Source organism: Mobula hypostoma, chromosome 1 (genome assembly GCF_963921235.1).
Source record: "Mobula hypostoma chromosome 1, sMobHyp1.1, whole genome shotgun sequence".
Lineage (NCBI taxonomy): Eukaryota > Metazoa > Chordata > Chondrichthyes > Myliobatiformes > Myliobatidae > Mobula > Mobula hypostoma.
The window spans coordinates 206,427,620-206,445,128 of NC_086097.1; the positions used below are offsets into that span (position 1 = coordinate 206,427,620).

General features: G+C 44.3%; 1 protein-coding gene across 1 annotated transcript in view; it reads right to left on the reverse strand.

Annotated features, from left to right (window-relative positions):
• Positions 1-17,509, reverse strand: part of st18 (ST18 C2H2C-type zinc finger transcription factor) — a 139,156-nt gene that overhangs the window by 45,471 nt on the left and 76,176 nt on the right. The window contains exons 7-8 of the mRNA XM_063041769.1: positions 2,660-2,761; positions 839-1,047 (exon numbers count right to left, since the gene is read on the reverse strand). Coding sequence (XP_062897839.1) covers positions 839-1,047; positions 2,660-2,761 — 311 coding nt within the window. The remainder of the gene's footprint in view (positions 1-838; positions 1,048-2,659; positions 2,762-17,509) is intronic.

The following is a 17,509-nucleotide window of genomic DNA, read 5'->3' on the forward strand; positions in this document are numbered from 1 at the left end:
TCAATCTATTATTCAACTTTTAAACTATTTTCTTGTTCGATTGAATTAACAGGTATAAAGATAAAAGTAAAACTGGAATAGTTAAAATAGACAGGGAAAGATGGGAAGAAACAGAAGAGAATATGATTAGCAGTGTCTATACTTTAAACTTCAGTTTAAAATAATGCAGATTTATTTACTGTATTTGTGAAAAAAAGTCTTGGGATTATGACTTAATCCCATTCAATGGGTAAAATACACCTTAGTCTTCAGCAGAATGGCCATTTTCTCCCTGACAATGAGAAGCCAATGAATCTATTAGCCCATAAATACAAAAAATTTTGCAGATGCTAGAAATCCAGAGCAACACACAAAACGTTGAGAGAATTCAGCAGGTCAGGTAGCATCTACGGAGAGAAATAAACAGTCGATATTTCAGGCTGAGACTCTTCATCAGGACCAGAAAGGAAGGGAGATGATGAATAATAAGGTAAGAGAGGGGAAGGAGTATAAGCTAGAAGGTTGTAGTAGAAGCAAGGTGAGGGGGAAATGGCGGGGGGGGGGTGTTGTGGATAAAGTGAGAAGCTGGGAGGTGATACGTAGATTCCATTTCCTAGTGTTCACTTGGTTGGTGGGTGGGTGAGAGGGGACTTTGTTGGAAAATCAACTCTTACAAGGAATTGAGGAATCTCCCAGAAAGCTAACATGAGACTGCAATGGATTTCCTGGAATTTCAATGCATATCCTGACAGAGTAATTCTGAGAGACAAGGGAAAATAAACCGCTCTATTATCCATTAATGCTTTCTAACATTCCATTATTATTCTTTACTGGCTTCATCTTGTTCTTCAATACTTACATTCACAAAATTGAACAGCTTCCCATTCTTGCACTTTTGATGTTACAGTGTGTTTTCCAAATACTTGTGCATCGAAGCTGGCATAATCAAATGGAGCCTTGGTGTATTTGTCCAGCTCTTTAGATATGTTGGTATGGCATGTGCTGATTGGCTGAGATGACGCATAGCTCAATTGTGTAATCTCCATTTGTTTCACCAGACACATAGGCCTATGCAAAGGACAGAAACACCATAAACTAAATTTATTTGTTTATTTCCTCTCCTGCCAATGTAAGCTGCAGATTTTTCTTTGAGGCACTCCAGCTTCTCAGCTGTTGTCACTGTGTCACTTCTTAACTGTCCCACAAGGTGGCACACTGGAGCAACAAAAACTGGTTATATCTTGCCTGTGAAAAGCCAACGTTTGAAAACTATGCAAAACAGGAATTTTATTCCAACCTAGTACGAAATTTTGGGAAGTACATGTGTAACCTATCAGTCCACATTGGCTGGCAGCCAAACATGACAGAGGAGAATATGGTAACAGAAGTGCCCTTGCCAGTAACAGCTTTTTAAAGGGTAACCGATCAACATGAATAGTCAGAATATGCAAAGGATGAACTGTCACCTTGCAGAATACAATAGGCTGAGGCTGGGAAAAAACTAAAAGCAGCATTGATGCCTTAATCAATTGATGATGGAGTCTGGGAAAAAAGGGCAACACCTCAGAATACAAGAATGTCCCTTTAGAACAGAGATGAGAAAGACTTTCTTTAGCCAGAGGGTGGTGAATTTGCAGAATTCATTGCCACAGATGGCTGTGGAGGCCAAATCATTGGGTATATTTAAAGCAGAGGCTGAGAGGTTTTTGGTTACTAGGGGCGTCAAAGGTTATAGGGAGAAGTCAGGAGAAGGGAGCTGAGAGAGATAATCTATCATGGAATAGTGGAGCAGACTCGATGGGCTGAATGGCTTAATTATGCCCCTATGTCTTTTATGGTCTGATGGTCTTAGAATTGATTGCCTATTTTGAGACTAATAGGAAATCTAAGACAGCACACAGTGTCACTGTCTCAACTGCAACTGGATTCCTACCTAAAAAAGAGCAGAATTTCTGTGGTTTGCAGTGCTGCTGACTCATTTCCTTCTCTCTTTCTGAAATTGTTAGCACCACAATTATCCTCTGCTTTGCATCTATTTCCTGATGCTCAGCCCAGAGAAAGAAATAAGTAAAGTTTCATTTTTGGCCCTTGTCTCCCTTACACTTCATGTGCTTTTCTGGGGCTTCACTGAGGTGGGCTGGGTTGTTCAGGTCATGAGACAGAGTTGGTGGTAGGACCACTCCCCCTTTGGCTCCTCGAGCACCAATCTGACAGAATCCAAATTGCAAATGTGTCCATTGTAAGTGGATGTTCCAGAATGGAATTAGCCACTTCATATAATAGAATCTAAGAAGATGTTTGATGCACAAGTTGTAAAATTGACCCAAAATATATGCAAATAAACTTCCCGGTTATATCAATAAATCATCTCACTTTCTTTGACAAATTCACACTATCTGACTCAAGTTCTATTTTTTGAATTATATGACAGTTTTTTAACTGTTCTAAATAATAAAGCTTCCTTAGTAAGTATCCAAAAAATATGAAACATTATATATTAAATGGTTCTGTGTCTTTTTTAATATCAATGTTTTCATAATCAAGAAAAGAAAATTGAGATTTTCTTTTATGAAATGTTATCCAGGCAGTGCAGTTGAAATTATGCACCATGTTTTTACGATTGACTGGATCATATCAGCAGTATTGATTACTCCAAGGAAATGGAAAAAAATATGACTACCTGAACATTTGGTCTGAGATTTGTCCAATCCTTGTAAGATCATTCTGTTTGTCCTGTGATTTGGCCAGTTTCTCTGCTGCAGCAATAGGGCAACCTGAGAGACTACGAAACAAATGAAATATTTAAGTGTAAATTATTTAAGGAGTCACAATGATCAACAAGATGAATGCAATGTATAAGAAGCAAAGAATCATAGAACATTACAGAACAGAAACTGGCCCTTTGTCCCATCTAGTCTGTGCTGAACGATTTATCCATCTCGTCATATTGACCTGCATGACAGCATGTCTACATACTTAGAAGTTTAAGAAGATTCAGCATTACCTCTAAAATTTTGACAAACTTCTATATCTGTATGGAGGACAGTATATTGACAGTTGCATCACGGAACGGGATGTTGCATGACTTCGTATGGAAACATCAATGCGCTTGAATAGAAAGCCCTATAAAAAGTAATGGAGCAGACCAGTCCACCATGGGTCAAGCCTTTTCCACCCCTGAGCACATCTACACGGTGCGCTGTCGCAGGAAGAAGAACTCAACATCACAAACTCCCACCACCCAGGGCTTGCTCTCTTCTCACTGCTGCCATCAGGAGCCACAGTGCCCTCATCATGAGGTTTAGGAACAGTTAGTACCCCTCAACCATCAGGCTCTTGAACCACTGGGGATAACTTCACTCAACATCACTCGTCCCATCACTAAGCTGTTACCACAATCTATAGACTCACTTTCAAGGACTCTTCAACTCATGTTCTTGATATTTATTGATTATTTATTTATTATTATTATTTCTTCTTTTCCTATTTGTACATTTTGTTGTCTTTTGCACATTGGCTGTTTGTTCATCATGCTGGGTGCGGTCTTTCATTGATTCTATGATGTTTCTTTGATATATTGAGCATGCCCACAAGAAAATGAATCTCAACATTGTATATTGTGACATATCTGTACATTGACAATTGATTTACTTTGAACTTTGAATAAACAGCTGTCGTTTTGGGCCAAGACCCTTTATCAGGACTGGAAAAGAAGGAGGAAGATTCCAGAATACAAAGCTGGGGGCTGTGGAAGGAGGATTAGCTGGAAGATTAAACAGTTGATGTTTCAGGCCAAGATTCTTCCAGGGTTTTGGCCCGAAACATCGACTCTTTACTCTTTTCCATAGATGCTGCCTGGCCTGCTGAGTTCCTCCAGCATTTTGTGTGTTGCTTTGGATTTCCAGCATCTGCAGATTTTCTCATACTTGTGTTATCTAGCTACAAGATGACTGGTGAACCCAGGTGGGTGGAAAAGTTATAGGGCCGAGTGGGGAATAGAAGAAGAGAGAAGGGGAGGGAAATTTTTACTAGAAGAAGAAATTGATGTTCATCTCATCATGCTGGAGGCTACCTAGATGGAATATGATGTGTCGCTCCTTTGCCCTGAGAGTGTTCTCATCTTAGCAAAAGAGGAGGCCATGGATTAGCATGTTGAAAGGAAATGGGGATAGAATCGAAATGGTTGGCCACCAGGAAATTCTGCAGTTAGCTGATGGAGTGGAGGTGCTCAACAAAGGTGCCCCCCACCAATTAATGATTTTGCCAATGTAGAGGACCCCAACATAATTGCAGGTGAAGTATTGCCTCCTCTGAAAAGACTGTTTGGGAACCTGAATGAAAGTAAGGGAGGAGGTAACTGGGCAGGTGTAGCATTTCAGCTGCTTGCAGGGAAATGTGCCAAGTGATAAACCTTCTTTAACAGCTTCCTGTGCTAGATCTGGTCAAAGGATTTGCTAAAGTCCATGTAGACAACATCCACTGCCTTGCCTTCATCCACTTTCCTGGTAATTTTCTTGAATTTTTTTTTAGATTGTTTAGACATAACCTACCACACACAAAGCCATGTTGACTACCCTAATTATTCCCTGTCTATCGAAATACTTATACATCCGGTCCTTTAGAATAACTTCAAATAATTTACCACTACTTATTTCAGGCTCACAAACCTATAATTTCCTGATGCATTCTTAGAGCCTTTCTTAGACAAAGGAACAACATTATCTATCCTTCAATCCTGTGGCACCTCACCAGTGGCTAAGAACATTTTAAATGTCTCTGCTAGGGCCCCTGTACTTTCTGCTGTAACTGGGTCTTGGTTACACTGGCTGCTGAGGTGTCTAAAATGGCTTCTTTGTATGTTATATAAAATGGCTTTTCTGTAATATTAACTGCGATGTAAGGAGTTATCTCTCTCCCTGCTTGTTTGGGTTAAATTATTGATAAGGGAGGGAACGAAACAATGAGTGTCTATGCTATTCTTTTTGTGGGTGATATTCTGTCTCACATTGCTGGGGGACAGTGTGGTTTGGTGGGCTTTTCGGGGGAGAACCGAAGAGGGAGGATGTGCTGGACGCGCTCTGGTCGACCACCGTGGTTGGTCCCAGGCGGCGGGTTGAGGAGGTCGGAGGAGATCGACTGGTGGACAGAAGAACCCATTAACTGAGCTCCAATGGTTGTGCACGAAGTGGTTGATAAGTTTGGCGCCTTTTACTTTCCTTTTATATTGTATCTCTATTAATTACATAGCTCCAGTAAGATCTATAAAGTGTAATCTGTAAATTGTACATTGTGTGCTGTCTGATATTTGATGTGTGAGTTTGAACCAGTGTGCATTACACAGCAACTACACAAACGTGCGACATGGGGTTTCCTCTAGATAAACACGAGCTGATAGCTCTGAGCCTTACATTCATTGGGGCCATTGTCTGGATTTGGATTCTGTGGAAGCTGTGTAATCACCACGTTAAGTTAGTGCGGAGATGGACCTGGATAAGACTGCAAGCTGGTGTGAGTCTGAGGAAGTACCGGTTAAACATGCGTGCGTGTTAAGTGGGGTGGATTTCCACACTTCGGAAGAAGTGCTCATGCGAGGGCTGAGTCTGATTAAAGCTATCGGCAAGGTAGAACTGATAGCTAGAAGGTGCGGTAAAGTAGTGGAATCCAGCTTGGCGTTGGTTCATACGAGTGCTGACGTCATGACCTTGGAACTGCCAGCAACGGTCAGTGTCCCGGGAGGCGGGTAGCATGTGCTATAACTGTGGGAAAGAGGAGCATTTCCAGTGGAATGTGTGTGGCAGGAGGTGTGCTACAGCTGTGGGGAAGAGGGACACTTCCGGAGGGATCGTGAGAGACAAGACGCCCCGCGGAGGGCAAGCCCCCAGGTGATTAAGAAGGGAGAGGTGTCGAGAAACTTAGGAGAGATTCAGTGAGGGAACGGACTGGAGTCCCTGGAGGAATATGTTCCCCGAAATCTACCATGGGACCTCCACAAGCCCAAGCCCTTATTCCGGATGGATTAGTGGGACCCCGCTCTGGCAAGTCCCTACGGATAGAGGGAATCTTTGCAAGGGCCATCCTCGACACCCAGTGGCAGGTCACCTTATTGTACCGGTCATTCTTCAACAAATGTCCAAAGCATTTGCCTGTAACCCTGTTTAATGCCCTGGAGATTTGGGGTATAAGTGATTACCCATACGATAGGTACCTGTGAGTGAGATTAGAATTCTCGGAGGGCGATGTGGGAATGTCGGAAGCCCTTGAGACATTGGTGTTTTTTTGTCTGGACCCGGTGGAAACAGGTGGCACTGCCCTTCTGGTGGGGACTAACACCCCTCTTGTGCGACGGCTCCTGGGAGCCTGTAAGGAGAAGGCGGGGGAGAACTTTCTGGAGACCCTCTTGGTACACCCAGTGTTTCGAGCGGCGTTTGAAGAAGCGGGTGGCCACAGGGGGCTGGATCCTGAGTTCGGACGAGGGACAGTGTGGTGTACTCAGGCGAATCCTAAAGTCAGGGGAGGTGGCACTAGTGTTGGGAACCCCCAGATTTCCTGGAGTACCGGCGGGCAAGGCCCTGCTAGTAGGTGCCCCGGAAGACTTTGAAGGGGAGTCCCAGTTCCCGGCTGGGGTGCTGGTGAGACCTGAATTACAGAGGCCCTCAGTTCTACATGCACACCGGATTGGAGTGATTGTAAGGAACACCACGGAGAGGGAGATCACCTTTAAGCACGGGAAGCCCCTCACGCACTTGTTCCTGGTGACGGTGATGTCTAGCGCCCCCTTGAGGCCCACTGGAGGAAAGGGGGCGGCTGACCGAGGATGTCTACAATTTTGAGGACTCCCCTGTGCCGCCAGAGTGTAAGAGAAGGCTGGCGGAGAAGATGTTAAAGCTAGGGGATGTCTTTTCTCAAGGCGAGTTTGATGTGGGTTGTTCCAAGAGCACTCGTTTACTATCCGGGTGACTAATGACACCCTGTCTAGAGAAAGGTTGCGGCGGCTGGCCCCAGCAGATGTGGAAGATGTGTGGCAGCACTTGTGCCAGTTGAAGGATGTGGGAATTATAAGAGTCCTGGAGCCCCTATGCGTCCCCCATAGCAGTGGCTAGGAAGAAAAATTGGAAGGTACGCATGTGCGTGGACTACAGGACCCTGAACTGGCGCACTGTCCCTGACCAGTATACGGTCCCGAGGGTTGAAGACGCATTGGCCTGTTTGAGTGGGGCGCAGTGGTTTAGTGTCTTGGATTTGCAGAGTGGGTATTACCAGATTCCGATGAGTGAGGCCGATAAAGCGAAGACGGCCTTCATCAGTCCCCTGGGATTCTTTCAGTTCGAACGAATGCCCCAAGGCATATCGGGGCCCCAGCCACCTTTCAGAGGGTCATGGAGAGGACAGTGGGGGATATGAACATGCTCGAGGTGTTGGTGTATCTGGATGACCTGATAGTGTTTGGATCTACGTTAGAGGAACATGAGGAACGGCTGCTGAAGGTGTTAAGCCGGCTGAAGGAGGAAGGGTTGAAACTTTCCCTGGACAAATGCTAGTTCTGCAAGATGTCTGTTGGCTATGTCGGATAGATAATCTCACGAGATGGAGTGGCTACTGATCCGGCTAAGATAGACGCAGTGACCACCTGGCTGAGACCCCAGACTGTGAGTGCCTTGTGCTCGTTTTTGGGGTTCTGTGGGTATTACCGGCGATTTGTGAAAGGATAGGCTAAAATGAGTCACCCCTTGAACCAGCTTTTGTGCAGCTATCCCCCCGTGGGGAAGAGAAGGAAGGGAGACCGAGGGAAGGAAGCAGGAGGATATCTGAACCCGTCGGAGCCCTTTGGACCGAGGTGGGATGCTCAATGTGAGGAGGCGTTCCAATCGCTGAAAAAGGCACTGACACAGGCCCCGGTGTTGGCTTTTGTCAATCCCTGGAAGTCGTATGTGCTACACACTGATGCCAGCCGAGAGGGGCTGGGGGCTGTCCTGTACCAGGAGCAGGGCAAGGGATTGAGACCAGTGGTGTTTGTCAGCCGAAGATTCTCGCCTTCTGAGAGAAACTATTCCACTCACAATTTGGAATTCCTGGTGCTGAAATGGGCGGTGGTGGACAAGTTGAGTGACTATCTATATGGGGCCAAGTTTGAGGTGAGGACGGACAACAATCCTCTCACTTACATTCTGACCTCAGCGAAACTGGACGTCACAGGGCATCAGTGGTTGGCGGCCTTGTCTGTCTATGAGTTCAGCCTGAAGTACCGGCCGGGGAGCCGGAACATCGATGCAGATGCTTTATCTCATCGGGCACATGAGGGATCGGGCACAGATGAGGAGTAGGAGAGCGTCCCTGCCCCGGGAGTGAAGGCCATGTGTCAATTTGCGAGCGACGCTAAAGCCGGGGACCCGATGGGGCCGGATCGGGCAGTGGATCAAATGGGGGTTGATGATGACGCGCTACCTTCTGTTTACTGTAATTTGACTGCTCTGAAGAACCAGCAGTTGCCGGAGTTGAGCCCCCAGGAAGTGGGGGTGGCTCAGCAAGATGACCCGGGCATTGGCACTATCTGGTATGCGGCTGAAGAGGGGGATATGGCTCAGGTGGAGAAGACGAAACATGCCTCAGTGCCCTTACTACTGAAGGAATGAACTCGGTTGAAGCTGAAGAACCAAATCTTGTACTGGGTCACGTCGCCCCCGGACCACCCCCGGCGCTGACAGCTGGTCATGCCTGAGAAGTATCGGAAGACTGTGCTCAAGTCACTACATGATGATTCCAGGCATTTGGGGGTGGAAAATACCTATGGATTACTCAAGGACCAGTTTTACTGGCCGCGGATGAGGGGGGAGGTTGAAGAATACCGTAAGAAATGCAGTCGCTGCATCCGGAGGAAAACGCTGCCTGCGCAGGCGGCCCCGTTATCCCACTTGCAGAGTGCGGGACCCATGGACCTGGTGTGTATGGATTTCCTGTCTATTGAGCCAGACACCAGCAACACCGCCAATGTCTTAGTCATCACGGATCACTACACTAGGTGTTCTCAGGCGTTTTCCACTAAGGATCAGAAAGCAACTACAGTGGCGAAGGTGTTATGGGAGAGGTATTTTGTTCATTATGGCCTCCTCCGGCGGATCCATAGTGATCAGGGACGGGACTTCGAGAGCAGGCTTATCCATGAATTACTGGATATGCTTGGGGTCGAGAAATCCAGGACCACGCCCTACCATCCGCAGGGTGATCCTCAGTCCGAGAGGTTTAACCGGACCCTATAGGACATGCTCAGGACTCTGGAGATCAGTCAGAAGTGTAAGTGGAGTCAGCACATCGGGCATTTGGTTCACTGTTACAATTCTACCCGCAATGACGCTACAGGGTACTTGCCTTATTATCTGATGTTCGGGGGGGGGTGGGGAAGCGAGGTTGCCCATTGATCTTTGTTTTGGGACTGAAGCAGGTGAATTATCTTCGAAGCCATATCTGAAGTATGTGTCCGATATGAGGAGGGAGTTGAAAAGGGTGTACGAGTTGGCTGAGGCAGTGGCCACCAAGCAGAATCAAGGGAGTAAGAGGAGGTATGATCAGAAAGTGAAGTTCGCCCAAATTATGCTGGGAGACCAGGTCCTCATACGGAATTTAGGACTACCTGGTAAGCACAAGTTGGCGGATCGCTGGGCGGCCACCCCCTATGTGTTAGAGAGCCAGATGCCGAATCTGCCTGTTTACCGGGTGAGACCAGAGGATGGGAATGGCTTGTCAAGGTTCTTCACCGCAACCATCTGTTGCCCCTGGGACAGGAGGTGCAGGTGGACCCAGTGCCCGATGTGGAGCCTGTGCCTAGTACGAGGATTCTACGGAGCTGCATGGTGATGGAGGAACCCACTTTGGGGAAGGCTGAACCGTGCCCGGTCCCGAAGAAGGACACTGATTTGGAAGATGATGATTCGGATTTGTGGTACCTGCTTCCGTTCGTTAATTCTCCGGTACCAGAAGAAGAGGCTCCTGACCCTTCCCCCGCTGAGTTAGGTGAGAGGAGGGAGAGTGTTGGGGGGCAGCCTGGGATACAGCTGTCCTTGGAAGGAGAGAGGGTGGAACCAGAACCTGAGACAGAGGGCTCCGAGTTGCTGAGGGGTCCCATTGAGGGAGCAAGCGAGGGTTCGACAGGTAGACCCGGGGTGTCTCCAGTGGTGTCTGAGCCGGAAGGGTCACCAGAAGAGGTGTGGAGGTCTCAGAGAAGCAGGGACTCCCTGGAGAGGTTGACCTATACAGCGCCGGGAGAACAGGGTGTGATCTCTACCACCCTGGGAAGTTATGTCACTGCTTTATGCACCTGGGTTGGGTTTTGTGTTTTGCAAGGAGTATTGGTGAACTCCCTTAATGTCATGAGGACATGAATTTATTTGGTGGAGCGAGAGTGTAACTGGGTCTTGGTTACACCGGCTGCTGAGGTGTCTAAAATGGCTTCTTTGTATGTTATATAAAATGGCTTTTCTTTAATAATAACTGCGATGTAAGGAGTTCTCTCTCTCCCTGCTTGTTTGGTTATATTATTGATAAGAGAGAGAACAAACCAATGAGTGTCCATGTTATTCTTTTTGTGGGTGATATTCTGTCTCATATGGCTGGGGGACAGTGTGGTTTGGTGGGCTTTTCGGGGGAGAACTGAAGAGGGAGGACACGCTGGACGCGCTCTGGTCAACCACCGTGTTGGTCCCAGGCGGCGGGTCGAGGAGGTTGGAGGAGATCGACTGGTGGACAGAACATAGAACATAGAACATAGAATAGTACAGCACAGTACAGGCCCTTCGGCCCACAATGTTGTGCCAACCCTCAAACCCTGCCTCCCATAGAAGACCCCGTTAATTGAGCTCCAACGGTTGTGCACGAAGTGGTTGAACTCTGATAAGTTTGGGGCCTTTTACTTTCCTTTTATATTGTATCTCTATTAATTACTTAGTTCCAGTAAGATCTATAAAGTGTAATCTGTAAATCATACGCTGTGTGCTGTCCGATATTTGATGTGTGAGCTTGAACCAGGGTGCATTACACAACAACTACGCAAACGTGAGACACGATTTGGCGGGCAGACAGAGTTTCTCCTAGATAAACACGAGCCGATAGCCCTGAGCCTTACACTGCACTTGCCTCCCACAGCGTCTGAGCGATCACCTGATCAGGTCCTGGGGATTTATCCACACTCATTTCCCTTAAGACAACAAATACCCCCTCCTCTGTGATCTGTATATGTTCCATGACATCATTGCTGTCTTGCCTCACTTCTACAGATTCTGTGTCTGTATCACCAGTCAATACAGATTCAAAAAATCCATTTAAGATTTCTCCAATCTCTTTTGGGTCCATGCATAGATGAGCACTCTAATCTTCTAGAGGACCAGTTATGACACTTACTTTGCTTTTGCTCTTAATATATCTATAAAAGCCCTTGGAATTCTCCTTCACCTTGACTACTAGAGCAACATCATGACTTTATTTAGCCTACTTGATTTCCTTCTTAAGTGCTCTCTAACATTTTTTATATCACCTATGTACCTCATTTGCTCCTTCCTGCCTATACCTGCTCTGCACCACCTTCTTCTTAACCAGGGCCTTAATATCTCTTGAAAACCAACCAAAGGGACAGCTGGGACATTCCGCACACCACAGTTCCCTTGGAGATGTTCGATTGTGCGTAACTAGGTACTTGGCAAGGGCCAATAAAAAGACATTAGGTTTAAGTGGAGCAGCCATTGTGTGAGTGGGCCTGTGTTAGAATGGGAGGTTGAGGTTGGCTCATAGAGGCTTTGTCAAGGGGAAGCAGAGGCTGTAGATAGACTTGTTTTTCCATTTAACTTCCTTTCTTTCTTATTGCAGAGTTAGACCCATGGGAATGTCAGGCAGGATAATGGAATGCTCCTCTTGTGGGATGTGAGAAGTCAGGGAGACCTCCAGTGTCTCTGATAACTACACCTGTAAGAAGGGGATCCAGCTGCAACTTCTTTTAGACCATGTTAAGAAATTGGAGCTGGAGACAGATGAACTCCAAATCAGTCAGGAGGCTGAGTGGCTGATAGACAGGCGATACAGGAAGGTAGTTATACTCAAGGTGCAGGATACAGGTGACATGAAGATGGGGCAAGGGGATTGGCAGCCAGTGCAGAGTACCACTCTGGCTGTTTCCCACTATAAAAGATATACCGCTTTGGATACTGTTGGGAAGAATAATCTAGAAGAGGAAAGACACAGTGGTCAGGTCTCTGGCACTGAGTCTGCCTCTGTGGCTCAGAAGGGAAGAGGAGGGAAGAGGAGGGAAGAGGTGAGCTGTAGTGATAGGGAATTCATTTTTTAGGAGAACAAACAGGACTTTCTGCAGACAAGGATGAAGGGTGATAAGGTTCTGCAAATATCCATTCAGGGCTCCAAACAGTCCTTCTAGGTGAGGCAACACTTCACCTGTAAGTCTGACTATTCTACCTGGTGCTCACGATGCGGCTTTGTTGAGCACATCTACTTCATCCACGCATATCAGATCTTCCTGGTGGCCCAACATTCCCATTCCCATTCCGACATGTCAGTCCATGGCCTCCTCTTGTGCCGTGATGAGACCACCCTCTGGGCGGAGGGGCAATACCTCATATTCCGTCTGGGTAGCCTCCAACCTGATGCCATGAATATTGATTTCTCCTTCCGATAGAAAAAATTTCACTCCCCCTCCCCCTCTTCTTGTGTTCCTCTAATGCTCTGGCCTCTAACCTCTTCTCACCTGCCTATCACCCCCCCACTGGTGTCCCTCCTCCTTCCTTTTCTGCTATGACCCACTCTCATCTCCAATCAATTCCTTCATCTCCTTTCCCACCCGCCTGGCTTCACCTATCACCTTCTAACTATCATTCTTATCCTCGCCCATCTTTTTATTCTGGCATTTTCCCCCTTCCCTTCCAAACTGTTTGTACATGAACGCTGCCTGACCTGCTGAGTTCCTCCAGCTTTTTGTGTATGTGGCCTGCAGAATTTCTTGTGTTTAAAATAGTGGAGTGGTTCTGGGGAAAGATGTTGTTAAACCTACATATGAAGTCAGGAATCAAAAAATTGAGCATGGTGGGATTAATGTTCTGAGTTGTGTATATTTCAATGCAGGGAGTGTTGTAGGAAAGGCAGACGAGCTCAGGGCATGGATTAGCACATGGAATTATGATATTGTAGCCATTAGTGATACTTGACTGCAGGAGGGGCAGGACCACCAGCTCAATGTTCTGGAGTTCTGTGGTTTAAGATGTAATAGAGCGGGAGGAATTAAAGGGGGAAGGGTGGCATCATTGTTCAGGGGGAAATGTCACTGCAATGCTCAGAACAGACTGACTGGAGAGATCGTCTACTGAGGCTAAATGGGTGGAAATGAGAAATAAAAAAGGGATGAAAATGTGAATGGTATTATACTATACAACATCCAACAGTCAATGGGATTTAAAAGAGCTTATTAGCAAAGGGAAAATCTTCTGAATAGATAGGAAATTGATTGTGAGATAGGAGATATGGCATTAAGGTTGACAGCATGGCACTTGCTGACCTTGGGGTCAAAGCAGTGCATGAACCTCTGCAATCAGTTATGCTTTCTGTTTTGTTCCAGTAGTATAGAGTTTAATCATGCTAACATCCAAAATGAACTTTCCAATGTAACCTGTCACTGATCAAGATTCCTTAAATCTGAGTAAAACAAAGGTTCTCTAAACCTTTTGTTCAATAATAGGAGATCTGGTATTGCACTTTCTGTAGTTGCAACCTCCATATATTGATTAAAGAAACTTTCCTGAACACTTTTGATAAACTCTATCTTATCCAGTCTTTAACAGTTTGGGAGTCCTAGTCAATACGTGGAAAGTTAAAATCACCTAAATCACCTCTAACCACAACATTATGTTTCTTGCAACTGTCTGTAATCTCTCTTCACCTTAAGTACTCTCCTATTTTGAATCTGTAGACAATTCAACAAAAATATGAAAAAAAAGACCTAGCTTAGGTTTTAGGTGGACTGGTGTTTCCTTTGTTGTAATAATGAAAAAAAATTAATGAAGGTGAAAGCTTAGTAGATCCACCTAATTGAAGTTCAACCCTCCCCTCCATCCTGTCCTATGAAGACTTTGGTCTAAAATTTCATTGCAGGTGCTTTGACTGGACATCATTTGCATCTCAAAACCAGGGATCTGCATTACAGTCTAAAGAGTTTTCAGCCTAAACATCATGATATGCTGATCAATTAACCAGTAAGAACTCTAGCAGCAAATTTGACTGAGCTGCATCTCATTCTGCAGAATCTCCTGTGTTTACCATTGACAGAGCTGTACAATCTTTCCAAAAAAGAAGAGGATCAGGGGTCTGATGAATAATAGTTATACACCCAAAGTGATGTGGGAGAAAATTATTTTACAATATTGTAAGATTGGGCATCTCATGTTTAGTTGCCCTATCTTAAAATGACATCTTTCTATATTTTACAATTAATATCAAGCCTACCACTTTTAACTGTTTCTTTATCTTATCCAACAGATAACTTGTTTTTCTGCTTGAATTGAGTCCAGAATGCTAAATGTGTGCCACATAAAGCAAGACATTACATGGGGAGGCTGAGTGGACCACTGCCTGCCTTTAAATGTCCATATGTATAAATGTATAATTTTACAATTGGGGTATTTAAATATTTTAAATATTCTGTTATTGCTCTCAGATACAGATTGGAAATGTTATGCAATAAGGGCATAGTGTTTGTGGCATTTGCTTCTGCAGCTGGGTCAACTAAGCCAAGAATTTGTGAAGTCAAATAGTTGATATATTTGTTTTTAAAATGACCTATTGTATGAAATGTTTGGTGTTGCTGCATGAATGGACATATTATTCAACAAGCAAAACATTTAGTGGAGCTAATTTCACTCCTATTGTCAAGAGCAGAATCTACAAACAACTGTACATAAAAATTCAAGCACGCAGACAGCTTCTGTCGCCTGGCATAGAGAACACACCCTTATTTTTATTGTGTTAACTATATTGATGTTGTAGGCATCCAATAGTTACTCATCACCAACTGCAAAATCCAGGTTTTCATGTAAGGGATCTTGCCAGTGATGCCTGCCCACTGTGAGTCTGTTTCCCTCTCCAGGGTGCTGAACAACACATTTGTGTAGGCTGCAGTCCTTTTACAATTTGCTCCTTTTTATCACAAATTCTTCCCACAGCTTGGCCATGGACTTTGCAGTTTGGCAAAGGGAATGCTCTCTGTTGCATTTTAAAATGCTCAATGTCTTGAATCAGATTTATTTGGCCATAAATTTCATAAAACATAAGCTTAACCTGCATCCGAAATTCACTTGTAATGACAAATGCAGCATCCCTTGTCTGGAGCACAGACTGGCGATTCACAGTAGCATATGAAGTGGGATTTACAGGTGAATCACTAAAATCAACTGTTAAAGAACAAATGCTAACGGGAGTGTGAAAATATCTTTAGCATCTGACCAACAGCGTTAAACTGATCAGCATAATCAACCATTGATGGGATGCAGGAATTACTAGTGAGGTCATTATTTATTGCCCGTCCTTAATTACCCTTGACAAATTGTATGGTGATGGTGGTGAACTGCTCTAATTCTCGTGGTAAAGGAACTTCCATGGTGTTGTTGGGTAAGGTTTTCCAATATTTAGATTCAGTAACAATGGAGGGACAATATATTTCCACTATATTATTGGTTTGTAAAGTGTGACAGAGGGGCATGGTTCCTGAATATTCTTTCAAATGGAAGGTGATGAGTGGTGTTTTCTTTGGACCAGAGAAGCAGAATGTCATCGAAAGCCAATGAATTAAACACTGGGCAGTCCTCAACAAGTGCACAGTGAAAGATCATTCCGAGTAGTGGAGGGGTCAAAGATTAAATGATAACAGGAATAAAAGAAGAAGAGGATTAACAACAAAATTGGAGAAATAAAATAATTTTCTTTTTACACAACATAATGCTTGGAATCTGGAGCACACGCCTGCAGATATGGTCAATACAGATAGGATCCACTGTGGCTTCAAGAATGAATTATATAAGACATATTTGGAGAAAAATAGTACAGCGCTAAGAAGAAGGGGTAGTAAATGGTAAATCCCTCCCCACCATTGAGCACATCTACAAAGAGTGTTGTTGCAGGAATGCATCATCCATCATCCAGGCCATGATCTCTTCCCACTGTTGCCATCAGGAAGAAGGGACAGGAGCCTCAGGTCCCACTCCAACAGGTTCAGTACAGTTATTACCCATCAACCATCAGGTCCTCGAACCAGAGGAGATAACTTCACTCGACGTCACTGACTACAACAATGAACTGTTTCCATAACCTATGGACACACTTTCAAGGATTCCACAACTCATGTTCTCAACCTTCTTTACTTATTTATTTATTATCTTTACTTTTTGTATTCTCACAGTTTGTTGTCTTTTGTACATTGCTTGTTTGTCCATCTTTGCATGCACGACTCTTTATTGATTCTATTGTGCTTCTTTGTATTTACTCTGAATGCCCAGAAGAAAATGGATCTCAGGGTAGTACCTGGTGGAATATACTGTATGCACTTTGGCAATAAATTTACTTCGAACTTCGTACTTTGCTTTGAACTGTGGGATGGAAATAATCAGTTGCTCTGGCTGAGAACAGGCATGGACAGGATGAGCAGAATAGCTTTTTTCTGTGCTGTAATCATTCTATAAATCTATACTATCTATCAGTATTATTAACTAATTTGCCTTCTATTGTTTTGAAAGTTGTATCTCAAATACCAATAACATTAAATTTCCATATCTGAACTCACTTACACAATTATTCAAAAAACCAAGTATAAACTTAGATTGCTCTAAGATAAAGCTATATATATTTAAAGAATTAAAGTGCACTATGACATGGGGATTACTATTCAAAAGGGTCTAGGAAAGCTTTAAGCAGGACTTCAGCTCATAGTCTGTGTTAATAAAACTGAAAGGGTGGGGGACTTACATGTGGAAGGCCAAGAAGAAAGGAATGAGCTTGACAAGTTGCAAGCTTGATCTATTCCATGTCTTCCCTGAGTTGGTTGAAAGAGTTGCTACATTCTTTATCAATTCTTAGCACATTCCCACATTGTAATATACCTAGACTAAAGTGCAATCAGTTTTCAGACAGCATCTAATCATTTACACAATAGATTCTGAAGATGTTGGAAATCTTGAGCAACACACATATTGTGCCGTAGGAAATCAACAAGTCAGGCAATATCTATGGAGAGAAATTTAGTTTTGTAGATGCACCATTGTATATGGGAATAGGATTCACAGTTCATTCTTCAGAGATTCTCCTAATTGGTCAAGACAACTTTAACAGATACATTGGTGGAAATGCACGTAATGCATTTGGATACGTTATGTAATGTGTGATTCTGATAACATTCAACTTATAGTGGTCAGTTTGGAAATTCCCAAAGAAATTAGCTGTGATTGTACAAATGTTTGTAATTTTAGCACATGTTAATGACTTAACATTTCACTTTCTG